Raw genomic sequence first — 14,319 nt, forward strand, 5'->3', positions numbered from 1 at the left:
TTTTTAAGTAGTAGCACCCTCACCCGAACGCCATCAGACAATCATAATTTAATAAAAACGAAAATAAAAATTTATTTCTTCCAAATTTAATAATTCTAATCATCTGAAAATCACCAGAGTACTAGTAGGGACTGAGCCCTACCTAATCCTGAAGATTAGAGAATTTTATTTCAATTTTTAAGTAGTAGCAGTTCCACCCGTACGCCATCAGACAATCATAATTTAATAAAAACGAAAATAAAAATTTATTTCTTGCAAATTTAATAATTCTAATCATCTGAAAATCACCAGAGTTCTAGTAGGGACTGAGCCCTACTTAATCCTGAAGATTAGAGAATTTTATTTCAATTTTTAAGTAGTAGCACCCTCACCCGTACGCCATCAGACAATCATAATTTAATAAAAACGAAAATAAAAATTTATTTCTTCCAAATTTAATAATTCCAATCATCTGAAAATCACCAGAGTTCTAGTAGGGACTGAGCCCTACCTAATCCTGAAGATTAGAGAATTTTATTTCAATTTTTAAGTAGTAGCACCCTCACCCGAACGCCATCAGACAATCATAATTTAATAAAAACGAAAATAAAAATTTATTTCTTCCAAATTTAATAATTCTAATCATCTGAAAATCACCAGAGTACTAGTAGGGACTGAGCCCTACCTAATCCTGAAGATTAGAGAATTTTATTTCAATTTTTAAGTAGTAGCACCCTCACCCGTACGCCATCAGACAATCATAATTTAATAAAAACGAAAATAAAAATTTATTTCTTCCAAATTTAATAATTCCAATCATCTGAAAATCACCAGAGTTCTAGTAGGGACTGAGCCCTACCTAATCCTGAAGATTAGAGAATTTTATTTCAATTTTTAAGTAGTAGCAGGTCCACCCGTACGCCATCAGACAATCATAATTTAATAAAAACGAAAATAAAAATTTATTTCTTCGAAATTTAATAATTCTAATCGTCTGACAATTTCCTGAGTTCTAGTAGGGACTGAGCCCTACCTAATCCTGAAGATTAGAGAATTTTATTTCAATTTTTAAGTAGTAGCAGTTCCACCCGTACGCCATCAGACAATCATAATTTAATAAAAACGAAAATAAAAATTTATTTCTTGCAAATTTAATAATTCTAATCATCTGAAAATCACCAGAGTTCTAGTAGGGACTGAGCCCTACTTAATCCTGAAGATTAGAGAATTTTATTTTAATTTTTAAGTAGTAGCACCCTCACCCGAACGCCATCAGACAATAAAAATTTGGTAAAAACGAAAATAAAAATTTATTTCTTCCAAATTTAATAATTCTAATCATCTGAAAATCACCAGAGTTCTAGTAGGGACTGAGCCCTACCTAATCCTGAAGATTAGAGAATTTTATTTCAATTTTTAAGTAGTAGCAGTTCCACCCGTACGCCATCAGACAATCATAATTTAATAAAAACGAAAATAAAAATTTATTTCTTACAAATTTAATAATTCCAATCATCTGAAAATAGACAGAGTTCTAGTAGGGACTGAGCCCTACTTAATCATGAAGATTAGAGAATTTTATTTCAATTTTTAAGTAGTAGCACCCTCACCCGAACGCTATCAGACAATCATAATTTGGTAAAAACGAAAATAAAAATTTATTTCTTCTAAATTTAATAATTCTAATTATCTGAAAATTACCAGAGTTCTAGTAGGGACTGAGCCCTACCTAATCCTGAAGATTAGAGAATTTTATTTCAATTTTTAAGTAGTAGCAGGTCCACCCGTACGCCATCAGACAATCATAATTTAATAAAAACGAAAATAAAAATTTATTTCTTGCAAGTTTAATAATTCTAATTATCTGAAAATTACCAGAGTTCTAGTAGGGACTGAGCCCTACTTAATCATGAAGATTAGAGAATTTTATTTCAATTTTTAAGTAGTAGCACCCTCACCCGTACGCCATCAGACAATCATAATTTAATAAAAACGAAAATAAAAATTTATTTCTTACAAATTTAATAATTCCAATCATCTGAAAATAGACAGAGTTCTAGTAGGGACTGAGCCCTACCTAATCCTGAAGATTAGAGAATTTTATTTCAATTTTTAAGTAGTAGCACCCTCACCCGAACGCCATCAGACAATCATAATTTAATAAAAACGAAAATAAAAATTTATTTCTTACAAATTTAATAATTCCAATCATCTGAAAATGGACAGAGTTCAGAGTAGGGACTGAGCCCTACCTAATCCTGAAGATTAGAGAATTTTATTTCAATTTTTAAGTAGTAGCAGGTCCACCCGTACGCCATCAGACAATCATAATTTAATAAAAACGAAAATAAAAATTTATTTCTTGCAAATTTAATAATTCCAATTATCTGAAAATGGACAGAGTTCTAGTAGGGACTGAGCCCCACTTAATCCTGAAGATTAGAGAATTTTATTTTAATTTTTAAGTAGTAGCACCCTCACCCGTACGCCATCAGACAATCATAATTTAATAAAAACGAAAATAAAAATTTATTTCTTCCAAATTTAATAATTCCAATCATCTGAAAATCACCAGAGTTCTAGTAGGGACTGAGCCCTACCTAATCCTGAAGATTAGAGAATTTTATTTCAATTTTTAAGTAGTAGCACCCTCACCCGAACGCCATCAGACAATCATAATTTAATAAAAACGAAAATAAAAATTTATTTCTTACAAATTTAATAATTTCAATCATCTGAAAATAGACAGAGTTCTAGTAGGGACTGAGCCCTACTTAATCCTGAAGATTAGAGAATTTTATTTCAATTTTTAAGTAGTAGCACCCTCACCCGAACGCCATCAGACAATAAAAATTTGGTAAAAACGAAAATAAAAATTTATTTCTTCCAAATTTAATAATTCTAATCATCTGAAAATCACCAGAGTTCTAGTAGGGACTAAGCCCTACTTAATCCTGAAGATTAGAGAATTTTATTTCAATTTTTAAGTAGTAGCAGGTCCACCCGTACGCCATCAGACAATCATAATTTAATAAAAACGAAAATAAAAATTTATTTCTTCGAAATTTAATAATTCTAATCGTCTGAAAATTTCCTGAGTTCTAGTAGGGACTGAGCCCTACCTAATCCTGAAGATTAGAGAATTTTATTTCAATTTTTAAGTAGTAGCAGGTCCACCCGTACGCCATCAGACAATCATAATTTAATAAAAACGAAAATAAAAATTTATTTCTTCGAAATTTAATAATTCTAATCGTCTGACAATTTCCTGAGTTCTAGTAGGGACTGAGCCCTACCTAATCCTGAAGATTAGAGAATTTTATTTCAATTTTTAAGTAGTAGCAGTTCCACCCGTACGCCATCAGACAATAAAAATTTGGTAAAAACGAAAATAAAAATTTATTTCTTCCAAATTTAATAATTCTAATCATCTGAAAATCACCAGAGTTCTAGTAGGGACTGAGCCTTACTTAATCCTGAAGATTAGAGAATTTTATTTCAATTTTTAAGTAGTAGCACCCTCACCCGAACGCCATCAGACAATCATAATTTAATAAAAACGAAAATAAAAATTTATTTCTTCGAAATTTAATAATTCTAATCGTCTGACAATTTCCTGAGTTCTAGTAGGGACTGAGCCCTACCTAATCCTGAAGATTAGAGAATTTTATTTCAATTATACTTCCCGCCTCGTTCTCGGGATTACAATAAGTAGTATCGTTTCTACTCACTCGCGCCGCCACAATTCAGAGTCAAAGCAAAAAGGGACTGTTCCTCTCGCCCCTCTATCGGTCCTTCGCCATCTTGTTCATTCGTTTTTTTGTGCTTCGCGTCGTCACATCACATTTTCACAAAATGGGAAAATCAGGTAAACACCGTTCAAAAAAATCAACGAAAAATGATTATAAGCGTTTAGAAAGGGAAGTGGAACGTCTGAGAAGAAGAATAAATGGACGAAAACGTCCATCTTCGTCATCGGAGTCAGATTATTCGGGCAGCTGTCCGTCTGCAAAATTGAGAAGAGCGTCATGTAGTTCGGAGCATTCTTCTCATTCTGAATCGAGAGGACAAATACACAATCGACAGAATAGAGTTCGTTCACGTTCCCGTTCCTGTTCCGCATCAGTTCGAGTCGCATCTCACAGTGCTGGTCAACCAGGTAATTTTAGTAATTGATAATACATATTTAGACGGTATAGCTCATTCTAAAGGTGAGAAAAAGCCGATCTCTTGACTGGTGAGCCTGCGCACAAGTGCAGGACAAATCCAGATCACACAACTTGTATATATGTATATATATGTAACAAAAGTGAGGTTAAAAGCCTGCACATAAGTGCAGGACTAATCCAAATAATGTTATTATTTTCAGACAAAGAGGTTAGAAATGACAAAAAAGACCAGTCCAAACAAACTAACGCTTCCGTTTCAAAAAAGCTGGATATTCTTGGAGAGAATCCTTCTTCTAATGAACAAAAAGAAATTAAATTACATCCGGACCTCGTGGCTAGATGGAAACATTGGATGTCTTCTGGAATAACCGAATCAGTTAAAGACGATTTATTAAAAAATTATCCTAGAAAAGGAGACTGCTTATTAGAGCCTCCTCAATTAAATCCCGAAATAAAAACTCCAATGACTGATGTTGCAAAAAAGAGGGATGATCATTTCCAAGACTTGCAACGCTTGGTCGGTTCTGCTTTGTCCTCAGTTGGACTTGCGATTTCAGATTTGCTCGGAGAAGAGGAATTCGATCCTTTTAAACAGTTACAACTACTTTCTGATGCGGGAAAACTTCTCACAGAGATGTTTCATTCAATTTCAGTGGCCAGGCGTGCCTTTATTACTCCTGGATACACAAAAGTAGTACGAGATATATTGGAGAGTGCAACAGATAATCCAGCCTTTCTTTTCGGCGATAAATTAAACGAAAAAGTAACGGAAGCGAAAACTTTCGAAAAACTGGGCAGAGATATGAAAGGCATACAAGGAAATAAAAATAATTCTTCGAGGCAGCCTTTAAACTCCAGGAGCTCATCCCTGAGGAAACCCGAGACTTCGCGGATGAGCAGGGGATACTTATCTCGAATGAACCATCCGGACTACAAGAGATCCAAGTCAACAGCGGCACCAACATCGCGACGTCATCAAGCCACTTCGAATTACCCGAAGTTCCTGAAACCTGCAACGCGTCAGAAACAATAGAGGTATGTAGTGCCGGTAGGCTTAAAGGTTTTGTAAAAAACTGGCAAATTATTACGCACGACAAGTTTGTCCTTAATTGTATACAAGGGTTTAAAATACCTTTTGAAAATCTTCCAATACAATCATCTCAACCAGTAGAAAGGAATTGGTCAGAAAAGGAAACCGTAGCTTTGAGGTCTGAAATTAGTAAACTTAGAAATATGGGTGCAATAGTCATTAGTTCTCCAATAAAAGATCAGTTTTTGTCGCCTTATTTTTTAGTCGATAAACCAGACAAAACTAAACGTTTTATTTTCAACTTGCAATCCTTAAATAAGTTTATCAAAGTGCCTCATTTTAAAATCGAGGACTTACGAACAGCTTGTAAGTTAGTAGACAAGAACTATTATATGTGTCATTTAGATTTAAAAGACGGATTTTTTCATATACCCATTCACACAGAACACAGAAAGTTTCTAAGGTTTATATTCGAAGGTGTCATATACGAATTTGTTTGCTTGCCATTTGGGTTGAACATTAGTCCGTATATATTTACAAAAACTTTAAAACCAGTAGTAAATTATTTGAGAGATAAGGGTTTTCTATCGGTTGTCTATCTTGATGATTTTCTGCTCCTAGCAAATAATTATGAGAATTGTCTCATTAATGTCAATACAACGATAGAATTTTTAGAATCTATAGGGTTTTCAATAAATTACAAAAAATGTCATATAACACCTTCAAAAATTTGTCCTTTTTTGGGTTTTTTGATAAATTCAAATAATTTAACCGTTGAATTACCGTCTGAAAAAAGAAAATCTTTACATTCTCAACTTGATAAATTTTGTTCGAAAACAACATGCACCATAAGAGAATTTGCACAGATTTTAGGTCGCTTGGTAGCAAGTTGTCCAGCAATAGCTTATGGTATGGCTCACACTAAGAGTTTAGAAAGAACAAAATTTTTGGAATTAACTTTGACAAATGGCGATTACGATAAAAGAATGAAAATCCCTGATTCTTCATTCTCAGAATTTCATTGGTGGATGGATCGGCTACCTTACTCTATAAATCAGATAAGACAGTTTAAGTTTGTTCGGGAAATTTATACAGATGCTTCAAAAACAGGGTGGGGAGCGTCGTACGAATCTGAAAAGATTCACGGGTTTTGGAATGAAACAGAAAAATTAAATCATATTAATTACTTAGAAATATTAGCCGTATTTTGGGGATTAAAATCATTTGCAGAAGATCTGTCTAACTGTGAAATTTTACTACGGGTGGACAATACCACGGCTATTGCGTATATCAACAAGATGGGAGGAATTCAATTTCCCCATCTTAATGATCTAAGTAAACAAATTTGGAATTGGTGCGAAAAAAGGAATATCTGGGTTTTCGCATCCTATATTCCTTCAAAAGAGAATTGTATAGCAGACGAACAATCAAGGTTAAAGAATTTGGACACAGAATGGGAGCTAAATGATTTTGCTTTCAATAAAATTGTTAGAACGTTTTTTAAACCGGAAATCGACCTTTTCGCGACAGATAACAACGCTAAATGTCGCGCATTTTGCTCCTGGGAAAATTCACGTTACGCTATAGCAATGGACGCTTTTACTATTTCTTGGTCCAATAAATTATTTTACGCGTTCCCTCCTTTCTCGATGATCTTACGAACGCTAAAAAAGATAAAAACTGATCAAGCACAAGGCATTGTTATAGTTCCTATGTGGACCTCACAGCCGTGGTTTCCTGTGTTTCGATCACTGTTAGTTCAAGAACCTATAATATTTAAACCTACTCTTAACCTTGTAATATCTCCTTGCAGAACTCGAGCGCATCCACTAGCCAAAACGCTTTCCCTGGCTGCAGGGCTCTTGTCAGGGAAAGTTACGCAAGAAGACAGCTTCCGGAAAACACTATAGACGTTCTATTAGCATCTTTAAGTGACTCTACATTTAAACAATATAATTGCGCGTTAAGAAAATGGTGGGTTTATTGCAAAAATAAAAACTTAGACGTTTTCGATCAAGATTCGAATAGCATATTAAGTTTCTTAACAGAAGAGTTTAACAACGGATCTTCATACGGATCTTTAAACACCATTCGTTCAGCTATATCTCTCATATCTAACAAAAAAGTATCAGATCTTGTAATGGAACGATTTTTTCGAGGGATATTTAAACTAAAACCAAGTAGAGCAAAATATAATAGAACTTGGAATGTGTCTTCAGTTTTGGACAAAATAGCAAAATGGTTTCCACTCGACGAATTAGATTTAAAAACACTTACACAAAAACTAATTATACTCTTGGCTTTAGGAACCGGTCATCGAGTACAAACTTTTTCACTGATTTCGTTAGATGCTATTGTTTTTTCGAATAATGATGTTGAGATAAAAATCGAAAGCCTTGTAAAAACATCTAGACCTGGTGCGTGTCAACCCTGCTTAGTTCTTCCATTTTTCACTGAAAAACCCGAACTTTGTGCTGCTTTAACTTTAAGAAATTATCTCGAGAGAACAGAATCCTTAAGAGGAGAAGAAAAATGTTTATTTATTAGTTTTCAAAAACCACATAAAGCAGTAGGGACACAAACGATAAGTCGTTGGATAAAGGAGGTACTTCATTCATGTGGCGTTGATAGAAACTTCAAAGCCCATAGTACCCGCCACGCGTCCACCTCGAAAGCTTTCGAGAAAGGTCTAGATATAAGAGTAATTCAAAATACCGTAGGTTGGTCACAAAACTCATCGACGTTTGCTAAGTTCTACAACAGGCCAATCATGGAATCTGAAAGTTTCTTTAATGTTGTAATCAACAACTAATTTACTAAGTTTCCTTAATGTTATAATCAGTAATTAATTTACTTAATCGAGGTATTTGTTTATAAAAAATAAATAAATAAAAATAGTTTCAGAAAAATTGTCGTCTCTAAAAATCTACTTATTGTAATCCCGAGAACGAGGCGGGAAGTATAATTATACGATTAAACGAACTTACCTATGTGAAGTTCAATCGTAATTATACGACCGCCTCGTTCGAAGGGATTACACACCCTCCCGTTAAAATTTTGTAAATTTTTTCCTTTTCACCCACCCTAAAAGAAAAGGACAATTTTCTGAATATAAGCTCTAAAAAGAATGAACAAGATGGCGAAGGACCGATAGAGGGGCGAGAGGAACAGTCCCTTTTTGCTTTGACTCTGAATTGTGGCGGCGCGAGTGAGTAGAAACGATACTACTTATTGTAATCCCTTCGAACGAGGCGGTCGTATAATTACGATTGAACTTCACATAGGTAAGTTCGTTTAATCGTATAATTTTTAAGTAGTAGCAGTTCCACCCGTACGCCATCAGACAATCATAATTTAATAAAAACGAAAATAAAAATTTATTTCTTGCAAATTTAATAATTCTAATCATCTGAAAATCACCAGAGTTCTAGTAGGGACTGAGCCCTACTTAATCCTGAAGATTAGAGAAATTTATTTCAATTTTTAAGTAGTAGCACCTCACCCGTACGCTATCAGACAATCAAAATTCGGTAAAACCGAAATTAAAAATTTATTTCTTGCAAATTTAATAATTCTAATCATCTGAAAATCACCAGCATTCTAGTAGGGACTGAGCCCTACTCCATCGTGAAGAATAGAGAAATTTATTTCAATTTTTAAGTAGTAGCAGGTCCACCCGTACGCTATCAGACAATCAAAATTCGGTAAAACCGAAATTAAAAATTTATTTCTTGCAAATTTAATAATTCTAATCATCTGAAAATCACCAGCATTCTAGTAGGGACTGAGCCCTACTCCATCGTGAAGAATAGAGAAATTTATTTCAATTTTTAAGTAGTAGCAGGTCCACCCGTACGCTATCAGACAATCAAAATTCGGTAAAACCGAAATTAAAAATTTATTTCTTGCAAATTTAATAATTCTAATCATCTGAAAATCACCAGCATTCTAGTAGGGACTGAGCCCTACTCCATCGTGAAGAATAGAGAATTTTATTTCAATTTTTAAGTAGTAGCAGGTCCACCCGTACGCCATCAGACAATCATAATTTAATAAAAACGAAAATAAAAATTTATTTCTTGCAAATTTAATAATTCTAATCATCTGAAAATCACCAGAGTTCTAGTAGGGACTGAGCCCTACTTAATCCTGAAGATTAGAGAATTTTATTTCAATTTTTAAGTAGTAGCAGGTCCACCCGTACGCCATCAGACAATCATAATTTAATAAAAACGAAAATAAAAATTTATTTCTTCGAAATTTAATAATTCCAATCATCTGAAAATCACCAGAGTTCTAGTAGGGACTGAGCCCTACTTAATCCTGAAGATAAGAGAATTTTATTTCAATTTTTAAGTAGTAGCAGGTCCACCCGTACGCCATCAGACAATCATAATTTATTAAAAACGAAAATAAAAATTTATTTCTTCGAAATTTAATAATTCTAATCGTCTGACAATTTCCTGAGTTCTAGTAGGGACTGAGCCCTACCTAATCCTGAAGATTAGAGAATTTTATTTCAATTTTTAAGTAGTAGCAGTTCCACCCGTACGCCATCAGACAATCATAATTTAATAAAAACGAAAATAAAAATTTATTTCTTGCAAATTTAATAATTCTAATCATCTGAAAATCACCAGAGTTCTAGTAGGGACTGAGCCCTACTTAATCCTGAAGTTTAGAGAATTTTATTTCAATTTTTAAGTAGTAGCACCCTCACCCGAACGCCATCAGACAATAAAAATTTGGTAAAAACGAAAATAAAAATTTATTTCTTCCAAATTTAATAATTCTAATCATCTGAAAATCACCAGAGTTCTAGTAGGGACTGAGCCCTACTTAATCCTGAAGATTAGAGAATTTTATTTCAATTTTTAAGTAGTAGCACCCTCACCCGAACGCCATCAGACAATAAAAATTTGGTAAAAACGAAAATAAAAATTTATTTCTTCCAAATTTAATAATTCTAATCATCTGAAAATCACCAGAGTTCTAGTAGGGACTGAGCCCTACCTAATCCTGAAGATTAGAGAATTTTATTTCAATTTTTAAGTAGTAGCAGGTCCACCCGTACGCCATCAGACAATCATAATTGGTAATAAAACGAAAATAAAAATTTATTTCTTCGAAATTTAATAATTCTAATCAGTCTGACAATTTCCTGAGTTCTAGTAGGGACTGAGCCCTACTTAATCCTGAAGATTAGAGAATTTTATATCAATTTTTAAGTAGTAGCACCCTCACCCGTACGCCATCAGACAATAAAAATTTGGTAAAAACGAAAATAAAATTTATTTCTTCTAAATTTAATAATTCTAATTATCTGAAAATTACCAGAGTTCTAGTAGGGACTGAGCCCTACCTAATCCTGAAGATTAGAGAAATTTTATTTCAATTTTTAAGTAGTAGCACCCTCACCCGAACGCCATCAGACAATCATAATTAGTAAAAACGAAAATAAAAATTTATTTCTTCGCAAATTTAATAATTCTAATCATCTGACAATTCCCAGATTCTAGTAGGGACTGAGCCCTACCTCAATCGTGAAGATAGAGAATTTATTTCAATTTTTAAGTAGTAGCAGGTCCACCCGTACGCCTATCAGACAATCAATAATTAGGTAAAACCGAAATTAAAAATTTATTTCTTGCAAATTTAATAATTCTAATCATCTGAAAATCACCAGAGTTCTAGTAGGGACTGAGCCCTACCTCAATCGTGAAGAATAGAGAATTTATTTCAATTTTTAAGTAGTAGCAGCCTCACCCGTACGCTATCAGACAATCAAAATTTCGGTAAAACCGAAATAAAAATTTATTTCTTGCCAAATTTAATAATTCTAATCATCTGAAAATCACCAGCATTCTAGTAGGGACTGAGCCCTACTCCATCGTGAAGAATTAGAGAATTTATTTCAATTTTTAAGTAGTAGCAGGTCCACCCGTACGCCTATCAGACAATCAAATTAGGTAAAAACCGAAATTAAAAATTTATTTCTTACAAATTTAATAATTCCAATCATCTGAAAATAGACAGAGTTCTAGTAGGGACTGAGCCCTACTTAATCCTGAAGATTAGAGAATTTTATATCAATTTTTAAGTAGTAGCACCCTCACCCGTACGCCATCAGACAATAAAAATTTGGTAAAAACGAAAATAAAAATTTATTTCTTCCAAATTTAATAATTCTAATTATCTGAAAATCACCAGAGTTCTAGTAGGGACTGAGCCCTATTTAATCCTGAAGATTAGAGAATTTTATTTCAATTTTTAAGTAGTAGCACCCTCACCCGAACGCCATCAGACAATCATAATTTAATAAAAACGAAAATAAAAATTTATTTCTTACAAATTTAATAATTCCAATCATCTGAAAATAGACAGAGTTCTAGTAGGGACTGAGCCCTACTTAATTCTGAAGATAAGAGAATTTTATTTCAATTTTTAAGTAGTAGCACCCTCACCCGAACGCCATCAGACAATCATAATTTAATAAAAACGAAAATAAAAATTTATTTCTTACAAATTTAATAATTCTAATCATCTGAAAATCACCAGCATTCTAGTAGGGACTGAGCCCTACTCCATCGTGAAGAATAGAGAAATTTATTTCAATTTTAAGTAGTAGCAGCCTCACCCGTACGCTATCAGACAATCAAAATTCGGTAAAACCGAAATTAAAAATTTATTTCTTGCAAATTTAATAATTCTAATCATCTGAAAATCACCAGCATTCTAGTAGGGACTGAGCCCTACTCCATCGTGAAGAATAGAGAAATTTATTTCAATTTTTAAGTAGTAGCAGGTCCACCCGTACGCTATCAGACAATCAAAATTCGGTAAAACCGAAATTAAAAATTTATTTCTTGCAAATTTAATAATTCTAATCATCTGAAAATCACCAGCATTCTAGTAGGGACTGAGCCCTACTCCATCGTGAAGAATAGAGAAATTTATTTCAATTTTTAAGTAGTAGCAGGTCCACCCGTACGCTATCAGACAATCAAAATTCGGTAAAACCGAAATTAAAAATTTATTTCTTGCAAATTTAATAATTCTAATCATCTGACAATTACCTGAGTTCTAGTAGGGACTGAGCCCTACCTAATCCTGAAGATTAGAGAATTTTATTTCAATTTTTAAGTAGTAGCAGCCCTCACCCGACGCCATCAGACAATCATAATTTAATAAAAACGAAAATAAAAATTTATTTCTTCGAAATTTAATAATTCTAATCATCTGACAATTTCCTGAGTTCTAGTAGGGACTGAGCCCTACTAATCCTGAAGATTAGAGAATTTTATTTCAATTTTTAAGTAGTAGCACCCTCACCCGACGCCATCAGACAATCATAAATTTAGTAAAAACGAAAATAAAAATTTATTTCTTACAAATTTAATAATTCTAATCATCTGAAAATACCAGAGTTCTAGTAGGGACTGAGCCCTACTTAATCCTGAAGATTAGAGAATTTTATTCAATTTTTAAGTAGTAGCACCCTCACCCGTACGCCATCAGACAATCAAAATTTGGTAAAAACGAAAATAAAATATTTATTTCTTCTAAATTTAATAATTCTAATTATCTGAAAATTACCAGAGTTCTAGTAGGGACTGAGCCCTACCTAATCCTGAAGATTAGAGAATTTTATTTCAATTTTTAAGTAGTAGCACCCTCACCCGAACGCCATCAGACAATCATAATTTAATAAAAACGAAAATAAAAATTTATTTCTTCGAAATTTAATAATTCTAATCGTCTGACAATTTCCTGAGTTCTAGTAGGGACTGAGCCCTACCTAATCCTGAAGATTAGAGAATTTTATTTCAATTTTTAAGTAGTAGCAGTTCCACCCGTACGCCATCAGACAATCATAATTTAATAAAAACGAAAATAAAAATTTATTTCTTGCAAATTTAATAATTCTAATCATCTGAAAATCACCAGAGTTCTAGTAGGGACTGAGCCCTACCTAATCCTGAAGATTAGAGAATTTTATTTCAATTTTTAAGTAGTAGCACCCTCACCCGTACGCCATCAGACAATCATAATTTAATAAAAACGAAAATAAAAATTTATTTCTTCCAAATTTAATAATTCTAATCATCTGAAAATCACCAGAGTTCTAGTAGGGACTGAGCCCTACTTAATCCTGAAGATTAGAGAATTTTATTTCAATTTTTAAGTAGTAGCACCCTCACCCGTACGCCATCAGACAATCATAATTTAATAAAAACGAAAATAAAAATTTATTTCTTCCAAATTTAATAATTCTAATCGTCTGACAATTTCCTGAGTTCTAGTAGGGACTGAGCCCTACCTAATCCTGAAGATTAGAGAATTTTATTTCAATTTTTAAGTAGTAGCAGTTCCACCCGTACGCCATCAGACAATCATAATTTAATAAAAACGAAATAAAAATTTATTTCTTGCAAATTTAATAATTCTAATCATCTGAAAATCACCAGAGTTCTAGTAGGGACTGAGCCCTACTTAATCCTGAAGATTAGAGAATTTATTTCAATTTTTAAGTAGTAGCACCCTCACCCGAACGCCATCAGACAATAAAAATTTGGTAAAAACGAAATAAATATTTATTTCTTCTAAATTTAATAATTCTAATCATCTGAAAATCACCAGAGTTCTAGTAGGGACTGAGCCCTACCTAAGCCTGAAGATTAGAGAATTTTATTTCAATTTTTAAGTAGTAGCAGGTCCACCCGTACGCCATCAGACAATCATAATTTAAGTAAAAACGAAAATAAAAATTTATTTCTTGCAAATTTAATAATTCTAATCATCTGAAAATCACCAGAGTTCTAGTAGGGACTGAGCCCTACTTAATCCTGAAGATTAGAGAATTTATTTCAATTTTTAAGTAGTAGCACCCTCACCCGAACGCCATCAGACAATCAAAATTTGGTAAAAACGAAAATAAAAATTTATTTCTTCGAAATTTAATAATTCTAATCAGTCTGACAATTCCCTGAGTTCTAGTAGGGACTGAGCCCTACCTAATCCTGAAGATTAGAGAATTTTATTTCAATTTTTAAGTAGTAGCACCCTCACCCGAACGCCATCAGACAATCATAATTTAATAAAAACGAAAATAAAAATTTATTTCTTCGAAATTTAATAATT

General features: G+C 33.0%; 2 protein-coding genes across 6 annotated transcripts in view; one reads left to right on the plus strand and one right to left on the minus strand.

Moving 5' to 3' along the window:
* Nucleotides 1-14,319, minus strand: part of LOC122508445 (low affinity immunoglobulin epsilon Fc receptor-like) — a 229,961-nt gene that overhangs the window by 12,700 nt on the left and 202,942 nt on the right. The window lies entirely within an intron of this gene.
* Nucleotides 4,302-7,104, plus strand: LOC122508446. Its single transcript, XM_043621807.1, has 2 exons — nt 4,302-5,183; nt 6,992-7,104. The coding sequence occupies exon 1, from the start codon at nt 4,333-4,335 to the stop codon at nt 5,179-5,181; it is 849 nt and encodes a 282-aa protein (XP_043477742.1). The 5' UTR covers nt 4,302-4,332; the 3' UTR covers nt 5,182-5,183; nt 6,992-7,104.

This window comes from Leptopilina heterotoma, unplaced genomic scaffold, assembly GCF_015476425.1.
Source record: "Leptopilina heterotoma isolate Lh14 unplaced genomic scaffold, ASM1547642v1 Lhet_54, whole genome shotgun sequence".
In the NCBI taxonomy this organism is placed as follows: domain Eukaryota; kingdom Metazoa; phylum Arthropoda; class Insecta; order Hymenoptera; family Figitidae; genus Leptopilina; species Leptopilina heterotoma.

Coding starts and splice junctions, on each gene's coding strand:
- LOC122508446 (XM_043621807.1), top strand. CDS start 4,333: ATGTTATTATTTTCAGACAAAGAGGTTAGAAATGACAAAAAAGACCAG.